This window comes from Bos taurus, chromosome 29 (assembly GCF_002263795.3).
Source record: "Bos taurus isolate L1 Dominette 01449 registration number 42190680 breed Hereford chromosome 29, ARS-UCD2.0, whole genome shotgun sequence".
NCBI lineage: Eukaryota > Metazoa > Chordata > Mammalia > Artiodactyla > Bovidae > Bos > Bos taurus.
In genome coordinates, this window is record NC_037356.1 from 33,441,475 (window position 1) to 33,455,672 (window position 14,198).

Here is a 14,198-nt window from a genome sequence, read left to right on the forward strand (position 1 = left end):
CCGAGGAGCAGCAGTGTCCGGGTCACCTGGAAGCTTGCCAGAAATGAAGACTCTCGGGCCTGCCTAAGATCTGCGACTCAGACTTAGCATCTCAGACCCTTCCCAGTAACCTGTATGCAGCAGAGGGAGGCGAAGCACGGGTGCATGGATCCCTTTTCATGTTCAGACCTGCTCTGGTACCCAGCTCCCACTCAGCCACCAGAGGAACCTCATGTCAGGAGGATCAGGAGAGACTCAAACGTCTTCACTCGAGACGTTTCTGACACCGAGGGTTGAGAGCGTGTCCCCTCTCCTGCCCCCACCTCACGCCACCTGATCTGCCAGATGTGCTGACACACATGCAAGTTCCTGCTCTCAGGCCAGTGTTGAAGGACCCCATGAAAACGGGGACGCCTTAATGAGACAGGGTGATGTTCTATGCCCTTATTGCCAATTAGGCTGTTAATGTTAATTAGTGCGTCAGTTTGCTATCGGAGGCTTATCATCTTTGTATCCTTGTCATTAGCATGTTTCCTGACAAATATTAATGCAATTTGTTTTCTGTGATCTTTCCAAAAAAAAAAAAAAAAGAATTTGGGTTGGCATCGCCTGGACTGATAACTCCTCATTGAGAGGGAATGGTTCAGACTCTGTCGGAATAGCTCAAGTATCTGCTGGGCAGAAGGGTTCTTTCCAGTGGAATTCCTGAGGATAAGGGGTCCTGGGAGACATAAACAAACATGGGTGGTGCTGAGAGGAGCTCAAGCCTTGGGAGCTCAGGGAGCCGCATGGCGAGAGGATCCCATGGCACCTCTGCCCAGCCTCCCTCACTCGGCTCTGGACCTTGGATCTCATGCCTATGTTTACAAGTTCAAGTGTGACGTAATGAAATAGCTCAGATCTCGGGCTCTAGAGACAGAATATCTGTGTTCAAGTCCTGGCTACCTCCCTCGTCAGTTGAATAATAGCCTTTGGGCAAGTTACTCAACTCTTGGATCCTCTGCGTCTGAGTCTGAAACAGAAGGAAAACAAGAGGACTGACCCAGAGCGTTGTTGTGAGGGTGAAATCGTATACTCCCGGGCTTTGCAGGATGCTGGCGAAGAGTGAGAGGTGGGCGAGTGCTAAACACTCTGTTGTTGATCTTGTTGTTATTGTTTTTGACTATGTGTTTCCCAAGCCACACAGACTTGCATTTGAACATAATCATACACTTAGTAGCCTCAAATGTCACAAGCCATACTGAGACTTCTTAGTGTACCGCTTGCGATTTCCTAATTTGCCTTTCTCTCTGGTGGCCTGTGTGCTCCTTGCTAGAGCGGTCAGGATTCTTTTCTAAATGCACACCGTCTCTGGACATCCTTGGTTTATGTAGGAGTGTGGAAGATCCTCATTCCCTAATGACAAAGGGGCAGCTGCTGCTACTAAGTTGCTCAGTCATGTCCGACTCTTTGCAAACCGGCCAGGCTCTTCTGTCCATGGGATTCTCCAGGCAAGAACACTGGAGTGGATTGCCGTTTCCTCCTCCAGGGGATCTTCCTGACCCGGGGATTGAACCATCATCTGCATAGGCAGCAGATGCTTTACCCGCTGAGCCATCGGAGAAGTCAGAAGCAGGCAGGGCCGGAGATATTTCATTTGTCAGTGTCACATGGTTGTTAAATAGGCTCTCCAGGAAACCTTCAGGCGGGAGAACAAGATGCTAAAGGTGGAGTAGCTTACTTACGATGAGGTTTCTTAAACATCCTGCATGTTTAAACACTCCAGTGTGAAAGAACTGGGTAGGGGGTCTTAGAAAGGAGGTTGACACCTCTCCCTTAAGCGGAGAATTTTCGTAAGGAAGGCTGACTTGTTTTCCCAAGGAGGCAAGACTGTCTAATATCATTTGACCTTTCCAAACCCTTGTGCTCAACCACTTCCAAGGAGAGGCTTTTTCGTATTAACAGAAACCAGAACCCTGGGTACTTGTAATGAGGGTCTGGTGCCTCAGGCTAGGTTCTCAGAGGGCATTTACCAGTTTTCCCACTGATTTCCTCTTTTGTTCCAGGATCCCATCCAGGACACCATATTGCATTTAGTCATCACGCCTCTTTAGTCTCTTTTGGTTCGTGTCCAACACAGAAATCCAATTTTGTCAACAGATATCACCACGGGCGGGGGGCAGGATGCCGTACTTCTCAGTTATTTTACAACCACTTACTGAGTTCCCACTACGTGACACCAAGTGAAAGCGATTAGATCCCTGCCCTGGAGAAGTTTACCAGCTGGGGGGCAGCTACAGACAGGGACAGAAATGATCACTGTACCTGTGATATGTGCCATAACAGGAAACAAGCCAAGTGCTGTAGCATCCCTCGTAGGCAGATGACTCTTGATCCCTTGCCAGGAGAACCTCGTGGCTGGATTCGTATTTGGGGGTGGGGGTGGACCTCATGATCAAGGGGCTTCCCCGGTGGCTCACCTGCTTTCCAGTGCAAGAGATGTAAGAGACACAGGTTTGATCCCTGGGTTGGGAAGATCCCCTGGAGGAGGGTGTGGCAACCCACTCCAGTATTCTTGTTTGGAGAATCCCATGGACGGAGGAGCCTGGTGGGCTACAGTCCATGGGTCACAAAGAGTAAAACACGATTAAAGTGACTTAGCATATGCAGCACTTGTGGCCAAACCAATCAGTTGAACTGGGATGTTCGTTTTTATAAGTGATGTGTTAAAACCCAGTCTTGAATGAAAAAAAAAAAGTCTATGAGCACTGTTCATATGAATCAGTGATTAAACAGAGAGTGTGGGTGGGTTGGGGTGGGGGTGGGGAGTTACATACAGGGAGTCGAGCTTTTCCCATTCAGCTATGAAGTGCAGGCTTGAGGTTTCCTGGGACGGAGACCTGATAGGTCTGGAGATCTATTTCCACTGTCTCTTGCTCTGCCTTCCAGAGTGACATTTCTTGAAAAGTCTCCTCTATGCACTTTCTCTTTCTTCTGGCCTTCCATGGCTGCTCACGCCTTGGTTTCTGACCCTCTTCTTATAAAAGGGTTTTCACCAAGGCAATTAATGGCTGTCCTGGAAACAATCTAGCAAAAAAATCGTTAATACCCATGACCCTTGCTTCTTGGTGACCTTCTGCATTGCCCATCATACTTGTCTTCAGTGTCCTCCTCTTGATAACTGTTTCTAGCTCCATGCATCTCCCCTTATCCTCAGCTAGTCCTTCTTCAGTCATTAAAAGGGGATTCTCAGACTCAGTTCTAGGTCCTCTTTTCTCTGTTTTTCCTGAGATGGTTTCATCGTCATAAGCAATTGCTTTGCTTACTGTTGGGATTTAAAGGCACAATTCCCACAAAGGCCTGAACATGCCGAGAAGTAGAGTCAGGCAGGCATCAGACTCTCCATTTCATTTCGGGTGAAGCTGAGTCACAGGCTGCAGTCTTGAGTCAAGTCCAAAATGAGCTCCTCACTTAATACCTTCTTGCTCCCAGTTGGTTTGGTTCGCTCAGTCACAGGCACAATAATATGTCAACTGTAGCTGCAGGCCTCCCCCTGCAGAGGCAGGACCTGCCAGGGGATTGGCACGTACAGGAGGAAAGGACAGAAAGGAAAACACACGAACTGCAGGTAGTCCTTTTAAGGCGGAAAAGATAAAAAGAGAGAGAGAGGGGGAGGAAAAATGAGTGCATATAAGCAGAAGCCAGTGAAGTATTAAACCTGTCCAGAAAAGAAACAAGGACGCAGACGTGTCAGACCTTCGTCTTCTCCATGATTAGTCAGTCTTAATCATGTGGGGGTAAGAAAAACAAAAAAACAAAACAAAACAGAGAGGTAGCGATTCTCCTGTCCTTTTCCCGGAGAGGCAGAAGTTTCCCTTCCATGACCCTGAGGAAGCAAACTCTACAGATCGCCACCTGCACTCAGACATCCTTAGTCAGAAGCTCTGCTCTGAGCTGCAGCCTCTCTTGGACCTCCATGTCTAACTGGCCACATCTATTCTTGGTGCCTCCAACCCCCTCTGTGTGCAGTGTGCAGAGGGGTCCTGTGTGTCCCTTCCCCCGACCTGGAAATCTCCCTCGACCCCCCAGCACTCTCGGATGAAGGCAGGGCTTCTCTGCAGAGGCCATGGGTCTCCGTGCAGCTGGTGCCTCTCCTCCCAGTGCCTCCATTCCACTCGCTAGTCCACTTCCTCCTCATCCTCCAGCCATTTGGGCCGTCTTCCAGTTCATTACGTGTGCACAGTCACTTCCCACACATGGTGTGTCCTGTGCCTGGACTCCCTGTCCTAACCCGACTAACTTCTCACCCTTCGGGGCTCAGGTGAAATGTCACCTCCCCAGGGAAGCCATCCCCAAACTCTAACCCTGCCATGCTCCCATTCTTCGTCTTTAACTACAGTGCTCCTCACTGAAGGCAGCTGGCACAGTTATCAGCATCTCCGAACATGCTCACTTGAAAGATGATGAACAAAGGTGCTCGTCAGGGAGACTCTGTTCCAGGTGCTCCCAAGATGTCCAAGCCACCATGTCCTTGGACCCTCGCCTCTGGCTTAGCAGCGCCATGTCCCAGGCAGGGTGAAGATTGGAGGGGAATCGTTCACTCCAGGGAGTATACGGCAGGCCCCTCAGCAAAAAGAGCAAGAAGGCTGCATTCAGGACCTGCCCTGATGGGGACATGGTGCGGCCCTGGGAGCAGGTGCGTCTCCAGGCGAGGATCCTGACATGAGGCTGTGGTTCGGCTTAACTCCTGAGGCCTTGGAGGCTCTCACATCCTTTAAGGAAATGCTGAAAGCAGAATGGAGTGTGTCAAACACAGGTACCTAGCGAAGCTTGAAGAATCTAATTCTGCAGGAGGGCATCTTCTCCTAAGTGCTGCAGTTTCGTTGTAAAGAGAATCAGCCTTCCGCTGAGGAGGGAAATCAGATTCATTTCAGTCTCGAGTGATCCACAGTTTCCTGGCCAAGTAGATGGAGCTCGAGTTTGTTTTTCCCTGTCATTACTGCTCGGTCCAGTGTTTCCATTTCAAAAGGCGTGCGTGTGGACTGAACCAAAGCCGGGATTATTTAGAACACTGCGCCTGCTGATTTCATTTAAATGGCCCCAACATCTCTGGCTAATAGTAGGTGCATTCTCAGGGAAGCACACACATCTGGCTGGGCCTGGAGAATTTAAGATCAGGTGAAGTAATAGTAACATGGGCTTTTGTACGACTGGGCATCCTCTTCCAGGGGTTTTCCCGTGTGTTCCTAATCTGCCGCCTCCCTTCTCCAGGGATGCAGGGCAGGACGGCAGGGCTGTGGTCCTTTCTGCAGGGACTCAATGTTCTGTTTGGGCCCAGCTTTCCGTTGTGTGCAGGGATGCCTAATAAATGCTCAGTAAACGTTACTTGAAAATAAGCTAGCATGGCCTTCAGGGAGACGCTGACTTAATTTCTCATGTAGAAAGACACATACTATGTTGAAATGATGCCCCACAAAGGACGAGCCCCCAGCTCCCAGCAGACCTGCCCATGTCTGTGTGCAGCCGTGGACAGGCCAGGTGCCAGGTGGGATCCTTAGCGATCAGGCTTGCCCTGGGTTTCCTCTTGTCTCAGGGAAGAGATGAATGTGGAAGTAATGGTCTCATGGTCAGAAATGTCAGAACCTAGCGTGTCAGCTGGTTTCTGGTTCCTAGCTGCATGCTCTTTAGTGATTTGGGCTTTAAAATTGTTCAGGGCAGCAGCACTGTCACTCGGTCCATGACCAGCCCTTACTCACCAGGCCTCCGGCCTCTTCTGAGCCCCTATCCTGTGAGAACAGTTCCTTGGATCTTGAGCCTCACACAAAGGGTCAGTGTCAGCCCCGCCTGAGCCTGTCGGTGAATGGGGGTGATGACTGAGATGCGTGTGGCATCTCCGCTGGACTGTCCAGGGCTGGCGGCGTGGGCCCTGGGCTGGGCGGGGCCAAAGCAGCAGCTGCTGTGATGCCCAGGACACTGCAGGGCTGGAGTGGAAGGAGGCGCAGTTGGAATTCTCCGCTGTCGCCTGAACATGGCCCCCTGGTAGCCATGAAGCCAGGCGATGTGTGACTCTGTGTTCCTCTCTTCTCCCCCCACCCCTCCTTTTCTTCCTCCAAATGCGAATCAATAGACTTGTATTCATAGCCCTACACGATGTCAAGGAGAAAAGAGTAGCCTTTTCATCAGGAGAGGAGCGAAGGGAGCAGCCCCTCCATGCAGTGGGGAAGGGGAGGAGGGGGAAGGGGCAAGGGCGACAGGAAGCGGATGGGGGAGGGGAAGGAGGCCAGGAAGGGTGAAAACCTGGGACAAGAAGGAGGGTGTGTGGTGTGGCCTGTGAACACACACATGGCCCGACCATCCTCAAGTCTTCCTGCAGGACACCTCCGAAAGGGGTGGTGACTTTTCTCCCCTGCTGGAGGGAACATTTCCTCTCTTGCTCCAAAGCTCTTCTGGAAGAAAAAAAATGCTACTTAGGTGAAAACTGGATGCTATTTTCTTCAGTAAGTGGCTGACAGCTGGTCAGACATGTCTAAGTAGAAGGCTTTGTGAGGATGTGATGATGCTGGGTAAGATGCAGTCTTGATCAAACCTAGCCAGTGTATGGACCAGGGTGATGCTCATGTGACTGAAACAACAACAGTAGTAACAATTGAGCAGGGCGTCCGTTGTGGGATTGGCTGGTGGCAGAGGCTCCGTGTTAGGAGGTGTGACTTCCGGTCCTGGGGTCTCCCTTGACTTAGGTCAATTGGGACTCACTGATGCTGGAGACAGGCATTTACGTGTTCTGTGTGTGACCTTTCCTGCGACCTGATGCTAAGTTCTGTCCATCTATCGTGGAGGACAGCCTCCTCTTTGGCCTCTGGTGTTTTCCAAATCCCCTACAGATACAATAGCAAAGGGTAAACAAGGTATAAGCCCCGAGGACAAAAAGATTGGAAGAGGAAGCAAAAGTGGGTGGAAGATGGGACTTTTCTTTGGAAAAAGATAGAGTGAGTGGCAAGTGATTTAGCGAGTAAAGAAGGCTGAGGCTCCAGGGTCGGCAGGGAGATGTGGTAGCTGGAATGATGTGGGTTTGTGCCACGAACCAGGGGACCTGGGAATGCCAGTCACAGGTCCTGTGGAAGGCAGAAATTGGGGTGGGGGTTCTTAAGACCAAGCATTGGCTCAGTCTGTGATAGACACTCCCACTCCAAAATTCTCTGCTCCCCCCAACTTTTTCATGGGTGGGAAGTTTATTTTTTGGAGGAACTGAAGAGAGCTCCAGTCCCCACCCTGAGTGGAGAACCCCCCATCCTTCCTGAAGACTGGGAAGCCAGGACAGGAGAACGGGGGATGCCTCCGACTGGAGACAGGAACATCCACGTGATCGACATTTGGGGACATGGTCCTGAGGCCAGTTCCCGGCCTCACCCTCTTTAAAGGTTCCACAGAAGATAAACTCCACGGATAAACACAGAGATTTCAGTCAGGCTTCTATTGGTTTGCTCTTAAATATGAAAGGAAGGCCAGAGATCAGCAGACAGTGGAGGAGGCTCTCCTACAGGAAAGACAAAGACAAAAACAAATGAGCAGAATGAAAGGACTCTCAGGAGATGCAGACTAAGCTGCCATAAAGGGAGACCTCAGAAGCTTTGACTGACATCCTCAGAGAGCCAGGAGAAGATGCTGTACACAGGGAGCAAGGGCAGGTCTATAAACATCAGACCACAGGAAGACACAGTGAAACTAATCATCTGTTCTAGAATTTTCTAAGAATATCAGGAGGAGAATTGGAAATTAAAATCAAGGACATCTTGATAAACGAGAGGAGAAAATATAAGAAAATTAGGGAACTAAGCCTGAAGATTAACATCCATTTAACAGGAATTCCACAGAGAATGAATAATATAGATGAGAGAAAAATTTCAAAGACAATACCCCCCCAAAAATCTCAGAATTGGAGAACATGGGTTTTCTATATTGAAAGTGAACACAGAGCGCCTGACACAATGGTAGAAAAGAAAGCCACATTAGGAAACATTTTTGTGAAATTTTGGGCAGCCATGGGTAAAGAGAACACCCTCAGTGTTTACTGAGGGAAAATAGAGCCATTTCACACACAAAAAGATACCAACTGACATTCATCAGATTTCTCAGCAATAATGCTTAGGCTTAGAAGAAGATGGAGGAATGGCTTCAACTTTTGGAGAGTATATTGATTTTAATCCTAGACTGCTATTTGCAGTTGAATTAACTATATATAAGTTGAGTGAGATTAGAATAAAACCATTTTCAAGGAAGGAAGATCCCCCCTGAATGACCACCTACGTATATACACTTTCCTGGCAGATTATTAAAAGATAGGTTGTATTAAAACAAGGAGGAACAGCAAGGAGAAGAAACCTAGGTCCGGAAAACAGGGGAGAAACTTGGGGTCCTTTATGCTCCCAGGAAAGGGAAGCCCCAGAGAGCAGCTGAGAACAAGGGCAGGGAGGCTCCAGAAGGAAAGTCTTCAAAACCTGGTGCCTGTAGATTACTAAACAGATTTTAGAATTCTTCAGGGAATTTGGGGGAGATTGAGTGATCATGCTCAGTTGCTCAGTCGTGTCTGACTCTCCTGTGACTCCGTGGACTGTAGCCCTCCAGACTTCTCTATCCATGGGATTCTCCAGATAAGAATACTAGAATGGCTTGCTGTTTCCTTCCCCAGGGGCTCTTCCTGAGCCGGGGATGTAACCCACATCTCCTGCTTGGCAGGTGGATTCCTTACCCCTTAACCACTTGGGAAACCTGATTTAGTGATAGGTCAATGAGACAAAAAGGCAAATACTTCTGGGAAAAGCAAAAAGTTGCTCTAGAAAGGCAATGGTTAAATAATCATAACAATGTCAATACTGAACATTGATACAGTTGAAAATCATGACATTTATATTGAGTTGGCAGAGGGAGGAGCAGGGTAGAGATTGGTGGTGATCAGGGCTGAATCCTCACCGTCTGTAGTAGGAAGTCAATGGGTAATTGTTAAAACTGTTAAATCAAGAATATCAGAATAAGCACATTAAAAAAAAGAGAGAGATAAGGAAACAAATGCCGGACAAAGCAGCTAAAAGAGAAGAAAGTGGTTACTTCTGAGGAATTGCATTTGGAATGCTGTTTTAAATCCTGTGCTTTTTGTAGTAGTAACTGGAAAAAATGCATATGATGCCATGAGAGTCTCTTGAACAGCAAGGAGATCAAACCAGTCAGTCCTAAAGGAAATCAACCCTGAATAGTCATTGGAAGGACTGATGATGAAGCGCCAATACTTTGGCCACATGAAGCAAACAGCAGACTCATTGGAAAAGACCCTGATGCTGGGAAAGATTGAGGGCAGGAGGAGAAGGGGGCAACAGAGGACGAGATGGTTGGATGACATCACCGAGTCGATGGATGTGAGTTTGAGCAAACTCTGGGAGATGGTGAAGGACAGGGAAGTCTGGCCTGCTGCAGTCTATGGGGTTGCAGAGTCAGATACAACTTGGCGACTGAACAACAACAACATAATTGATTCTGAGCCTTTTGGTTAAGATCAAGTGTAATGTGGGGGTTTCCCTGGTGACTCAGTGGTAAAGAATCCACCTGTAAATGCAGGAGACACAGGAACTGCAGGTTTGATTCCTGGTTCAGGAAGATCCCCTGGAGGAGGAAATAGCAACCTACTCTGGTGTTCTTGCCTAGGAAATCCCATGGACAGAGGAGCCTGGTGGCCTACAGTCCATGGAATTGCAAAGAGTCGGACACAACTGAGTGACTGAGCACACACACACACACACACACACACATAGTTGATGTACAATATTGTTTTAGTTTCAGGTATACAGCAAAGCGATTCAGTTATACATACATATATATCTATTTTCTTTCTAAAATTCTTTTCCATTATAATTTATCACAAGATATTGAATACAGCTCCCTGTGCTATGCATTCTTATTCTTTATCGTAGTGTCTTATTTTGATTACAGTTTTTTAACTGAAAAAAATAACATGCAATGCGGGCAGCCAGACAGTAAATCTTTATAAAGGCTTCATGTGAATGCATCAGAGGATGGAGGGGTTCACTTTGGGGTCAGCTCTGGTGCAGCGTCACCTCTGCCTGCTTCCTGGGGTGGGGGACACCCTTGCTGAGGTGTCTGAGACCTGTGAGGAGCTCTGTCTCCTGGGAGCCATTCGCACACAGCAGTCACAAGCAGGGAGCTGATACGTCCTGGGTGGTCATTGTTAGAACTCTCATGGACATGGCAAGATCTTCCGTGGACATATACGAAATCTGGGGATGCATTTGAGTAGATGGAAGGCTGAGACCAGAGGTGAGATGCCCTTAAGGGGGTCCCTGAGCTTCAGAATCAAGGTTGCTCTTCCAGTGGTGAATGTGTCACTTCGTAAGTCCTTGTTCCTTTGAGCCAAATGGCACCTTTGTGGTTTGAAGGAGTTTGTGTGCCTTCCAGAGTCTTTAACTTGCTCTCGGGAGATCCAAGCCTGGGAGGCTCTGGTTCATTCTGGAATATTTAGAGCTACAATGACAGAGTCAGATTTTAATCTGTAGTATTTTATCATCCGCCCCTTTTAATTTCTTACAGGAAGAAAACGCAGTGATACAGTATCTACAAGTCCACCCCTCCTTCCCCTTCACTGGGCTCCACGTTCGCAGATCCATCATCCCCAGGCTGATTTCAGCACAAAGTCGGGGAATGGGAACGGTGCAGAGAACCTCAGGAGTCTCACAGGTTGAGTTCCCTGCCCTGCTGCACCTGCTCAGACTGTGCTTTCTGCCTGAAACAGTCTTGGGGGGTCTCTGCTCCTGGCCAGTCCCACCCAAGACCAGCCTCTCCAGTGGTCTCCCCACCATCTCCACCTGCCTACCTTCAGATGCACTGCCATCTTTGTTTGGTCCTTTCCTATCAATCTATATTTTTTCTCCATCACTTTTCACAGGTGTAAGCTGTGATGTGATGAGTTTTAGGTGGGCAAGGATGGGCTTCTGGCCTGCTCTGTGCTACTTTTCCTGAATGTCACACATTTAAGGTATGTATTTACCTGGCCCATAGTAAGTACATGATGAGATGAATGCTTATGCCATGAATGAAGTGCCAAAAGGCAGTCTAATCATTGATGCGGTCTTTCGTATAAACATTTTTAACCTGTAGCTCAGATGAAGTTCTTGAATTCCTTACCCAAGGTCACAATGCTGGCAGGCAGGGGTGAGGCTGGGGGGCCCAGGCCTACCTCTGGGGAAGGACTCACCCTGACCCAGCTCCCTCTGAAGCGGTCCACCGTGTCGCTGTCCCTGCTCAGAGGAAAGATGAGTGCAGACACAGGAGTGGAAGGTGACAGTCTGCATCACAGCACCATGGCCTGGTTTCGGTTGGGTGGTTCTCCTACCTTATGGCTATTTAAATACAGTTTTGATGATTTTGTTTGCTTTAGATGGAGAAAAAAAGATTCATAGAAGGTATAAAATTGCATATTATTTACTCCAGAGGAAAGAACAGTCCCCCTAGTAAATATGCATTGAAGCATTTTTATTTGTATTTGTATTTTTTAAGGTGTTTAAACAGACCCAGTAGACCGTAATATCTCTTTTCAGAGTTGGTGCCATCTATTGATTAAATATGCATTTATACGTTTCTTCTCCTACTTTTTCTTTAAATAAAAGAGACATATATTTTAATCATTTAATAGACTAGAAGAATTGATCAGTAAAAATTCATATTTATGTGTTTGCTCAAGAAAAGGTTTTATTAGGCATACACATTTGAAAAACTAAACTATTTCTTGTTATACATTGATGTTTCTTAAACATGAATTTAATTAAAGGTGCAGGGCATGTGTATGTGTGTGTTATAGGAAATAGTTTGGTTGAATAAATGGGAGGTTTTTAAAACACAAATATAACTGAAGGGAAATAGAGAAAGAAGATGAATGTGGAGTAAGAAGGTCCTAGGTTCTCTGCCACTTCATGGCGTTGGAGAAGAGACTGGGTTTTCTCTGAGCTGGTCTGTGTCTGCATCTGTGCAGGTGGGAATCAGAGAAGATGTACATGGAGTGCCCGCCACTGTGCTGGGTCCAGTAGAGGCTGAGGCAGGTTGACTCCTGCTGCCTATCAGCTCTCGAGAGGGACCAGAGGCTGCAGGGAGCCTCCAGGACACACACACACACCTGGGACTCAGATGTGTGTCACATGCATGCTGGGGTGCCGGAGCCTCAGATGCACCCCCAGCTCCAGCCCTGGCGGTGATGACCAAGTAAAGCGTTGATTGTTTTACTTCTTTAAAAGCACAAGTTCTTATTTTTTTTTAGAAAAGGCCCCTGTTCTGTTAGACCAGAAAAACTCATTGGCAATTGGCAGTAGGCATAGCTACTTAATGGCAACTGTGAGGATTTCACTTTAGGACACCTTTGTGTTTGAATCCTAACTCTCTTAGCTGTGTGACCTTTAGCAAGTTGCTGAACCTCTCTGAGCTTCAGTTTCAGCCTACTAAAATCCAGTGGTAGTAATGGCCAAGTTGTGGGACTATGATGAGGATAAACTAAGACGATTCATGTGAATATGTGTTCATGGCAGGCACTTGGGAAAATGTTTGCAATCTCAGTGAAGGTGGAGGGCAGACCCACAGGGTCGGTCACACACAGACCATGAGCCTGAGCACACACACTGAGCTGGGAAGGAATCCAGGCCCTGGTGGGTTCTCGAGAGGACACTTGGGGGCAGAAATATTTATAGTGTTACTGTGTGTGCCCACCAGAGAAGGCAGTGGCACCCCACTCCAGTACTCTTGCCTGGAAAATCCCATGGATGGAGGAGCCTGGTAGGCTGCAGTCCATGGAGTCGCACAGAGTCGGGCACGACTGAAGTGACTTAGCAGTAGCAGTAGCAGTGTGTGCCCACCTTCTGTAATACCCCATGTTGTTCATTTCACAGATCCTGGACATTGAGCGGGTCCATCAGAGGGGCGCCTCCTCAGGGAGCAGAGAGCACCACCCATGGCAGGCCTGGAGACCGGGAGGGGGGCTGTAGGCCTTCCTGAGAGCAGCTGTGGAGCAGGAAGGAACTGCACCCCCATGAGGAATGGTCCACGTGAGCGAGTGGCTGTTTCAGGGGAAGGGCTGCACGGGCTGTGGACAGTAGCCAGGATAGAAGGTAGAAAACTGCAGGCTCCTTCTGAGTTCTCTCACCCGGAGATTCCCGTGACTTCAGCTGCAGCCTGCCTCCTGTCCGTCATTTTGAGCACACCCCTGCCCCTGGCGGCCTCATCACACCAACTGCTCGATGTCTACAGCTTCACCTCTGGGGTTTGAGGATGCTCTAATTGTGGAGAACCGGGCCAATTCTCCTTGCATCCTTCGTGGAGAAAACCCTGATGCACCCATCTTCCTGCTGGGAAAACTGAAATCAAAGTGCTCCTAATAACAGAGTTGGGGGGCAAGGCGGGCACAGATCTAAATGTCCCAGTGACCCCCGTAGGCGGCCTCGGCTCTTGTCCCCTCCCCACCTGGAGACCAGGAGGAGGGAAGACAGTGAAGAACTGGCCTGAGCTTTGGTCACAGTGCCTTTCTTGCGCCCTGAGCCAGCCCCTCCCTCTGCCCACGAAGGCGCGCCTCTGCCCACGGAAGGAAGGAAGCCCTGCGCACTGGCACCTCACCCACAGAGCAGCGTCCGCCTCGTGCTCGGGGCGAGGGTGAGTGGGGGGCAGACCGAGGCTCCCCGGAGCCCAGCCTCCCCGCTGCAAAGTGCCCGCGTGTCGCTCAGGAGAGTGGAGCCAATGCGAGCCTTGGAGGAGGTCTGCTCCGCGCCCCGCACAGATTGGTGCTGATGGTGCTTACCAGTTGTGTGTCTGTGCAAGAAAAAACCCGAGACGCTGCTTGCCTGCTCCCCCTCTCTCCTGCTCTCTCCCTCCCTTCGCAAACATTGGATTTAAACCTGCTCAGAATTCAGTGCAGAGGAAGGCGGCAGCGGCAGCGGCAGCAGCCGGCCCAGCCGCGGGGACCCCGCAGCCTCAAGATGCACCAGCCCGCCTGCTGGATCGTCTTCTCCGTGACGACCGCCCTGCTCTTCATCCCAGGTACCCGACAGGGGCTCCGGCTCCACGGGGCGGCTCCGAGGAGGAGCCGAAGAGGAAGGGGCAGAGGTGTTTGGGGAGGGGGCGACCAGGGAGTATGAGCTGCGTGTGCGGGTCGAGGTGGGCTCGCGCCTGAGCACGCACCGCTCAGCTCTCCCTCACGCGCA

At 49.3% G+C, this 14,198-nt stretch overlaps 1 protein-coding gene across 5 annotated transcripts in view; it reads left to right on the forward strand.

Annotated features, from left to right (window-relative positions):
- The first annotated feature begins 12,975 nt into the window (after window positions 1–12,975).
- Window positions 12,976–14,198, forward strand: part of OPCML (opioid binding protein/cell adhesion molecule like) — a 1,072,821-nt gene continuing 1,071,598 nt past the window's right edge. Inside the window, exon 1 of one of the 5 annotated variants that reach the window (XM_024986976.2) lies at window positions 12,976–14,034. In XM_024986976.2, the coding sequence (XP_024842744.1) occupies window positions 13,785–14,034 (250 nt within the window). In that variant the 5' untranslated portion in view covers window positions 12,976–13,784. The remainder of the gene's footprint in view (window positions 14,035–14,198) is intronic. The other 4 variants (XM_024986978.2, XM_024986975.2, XM_024986977.2 and 1 more) reach the window with 4 other exon arrangements.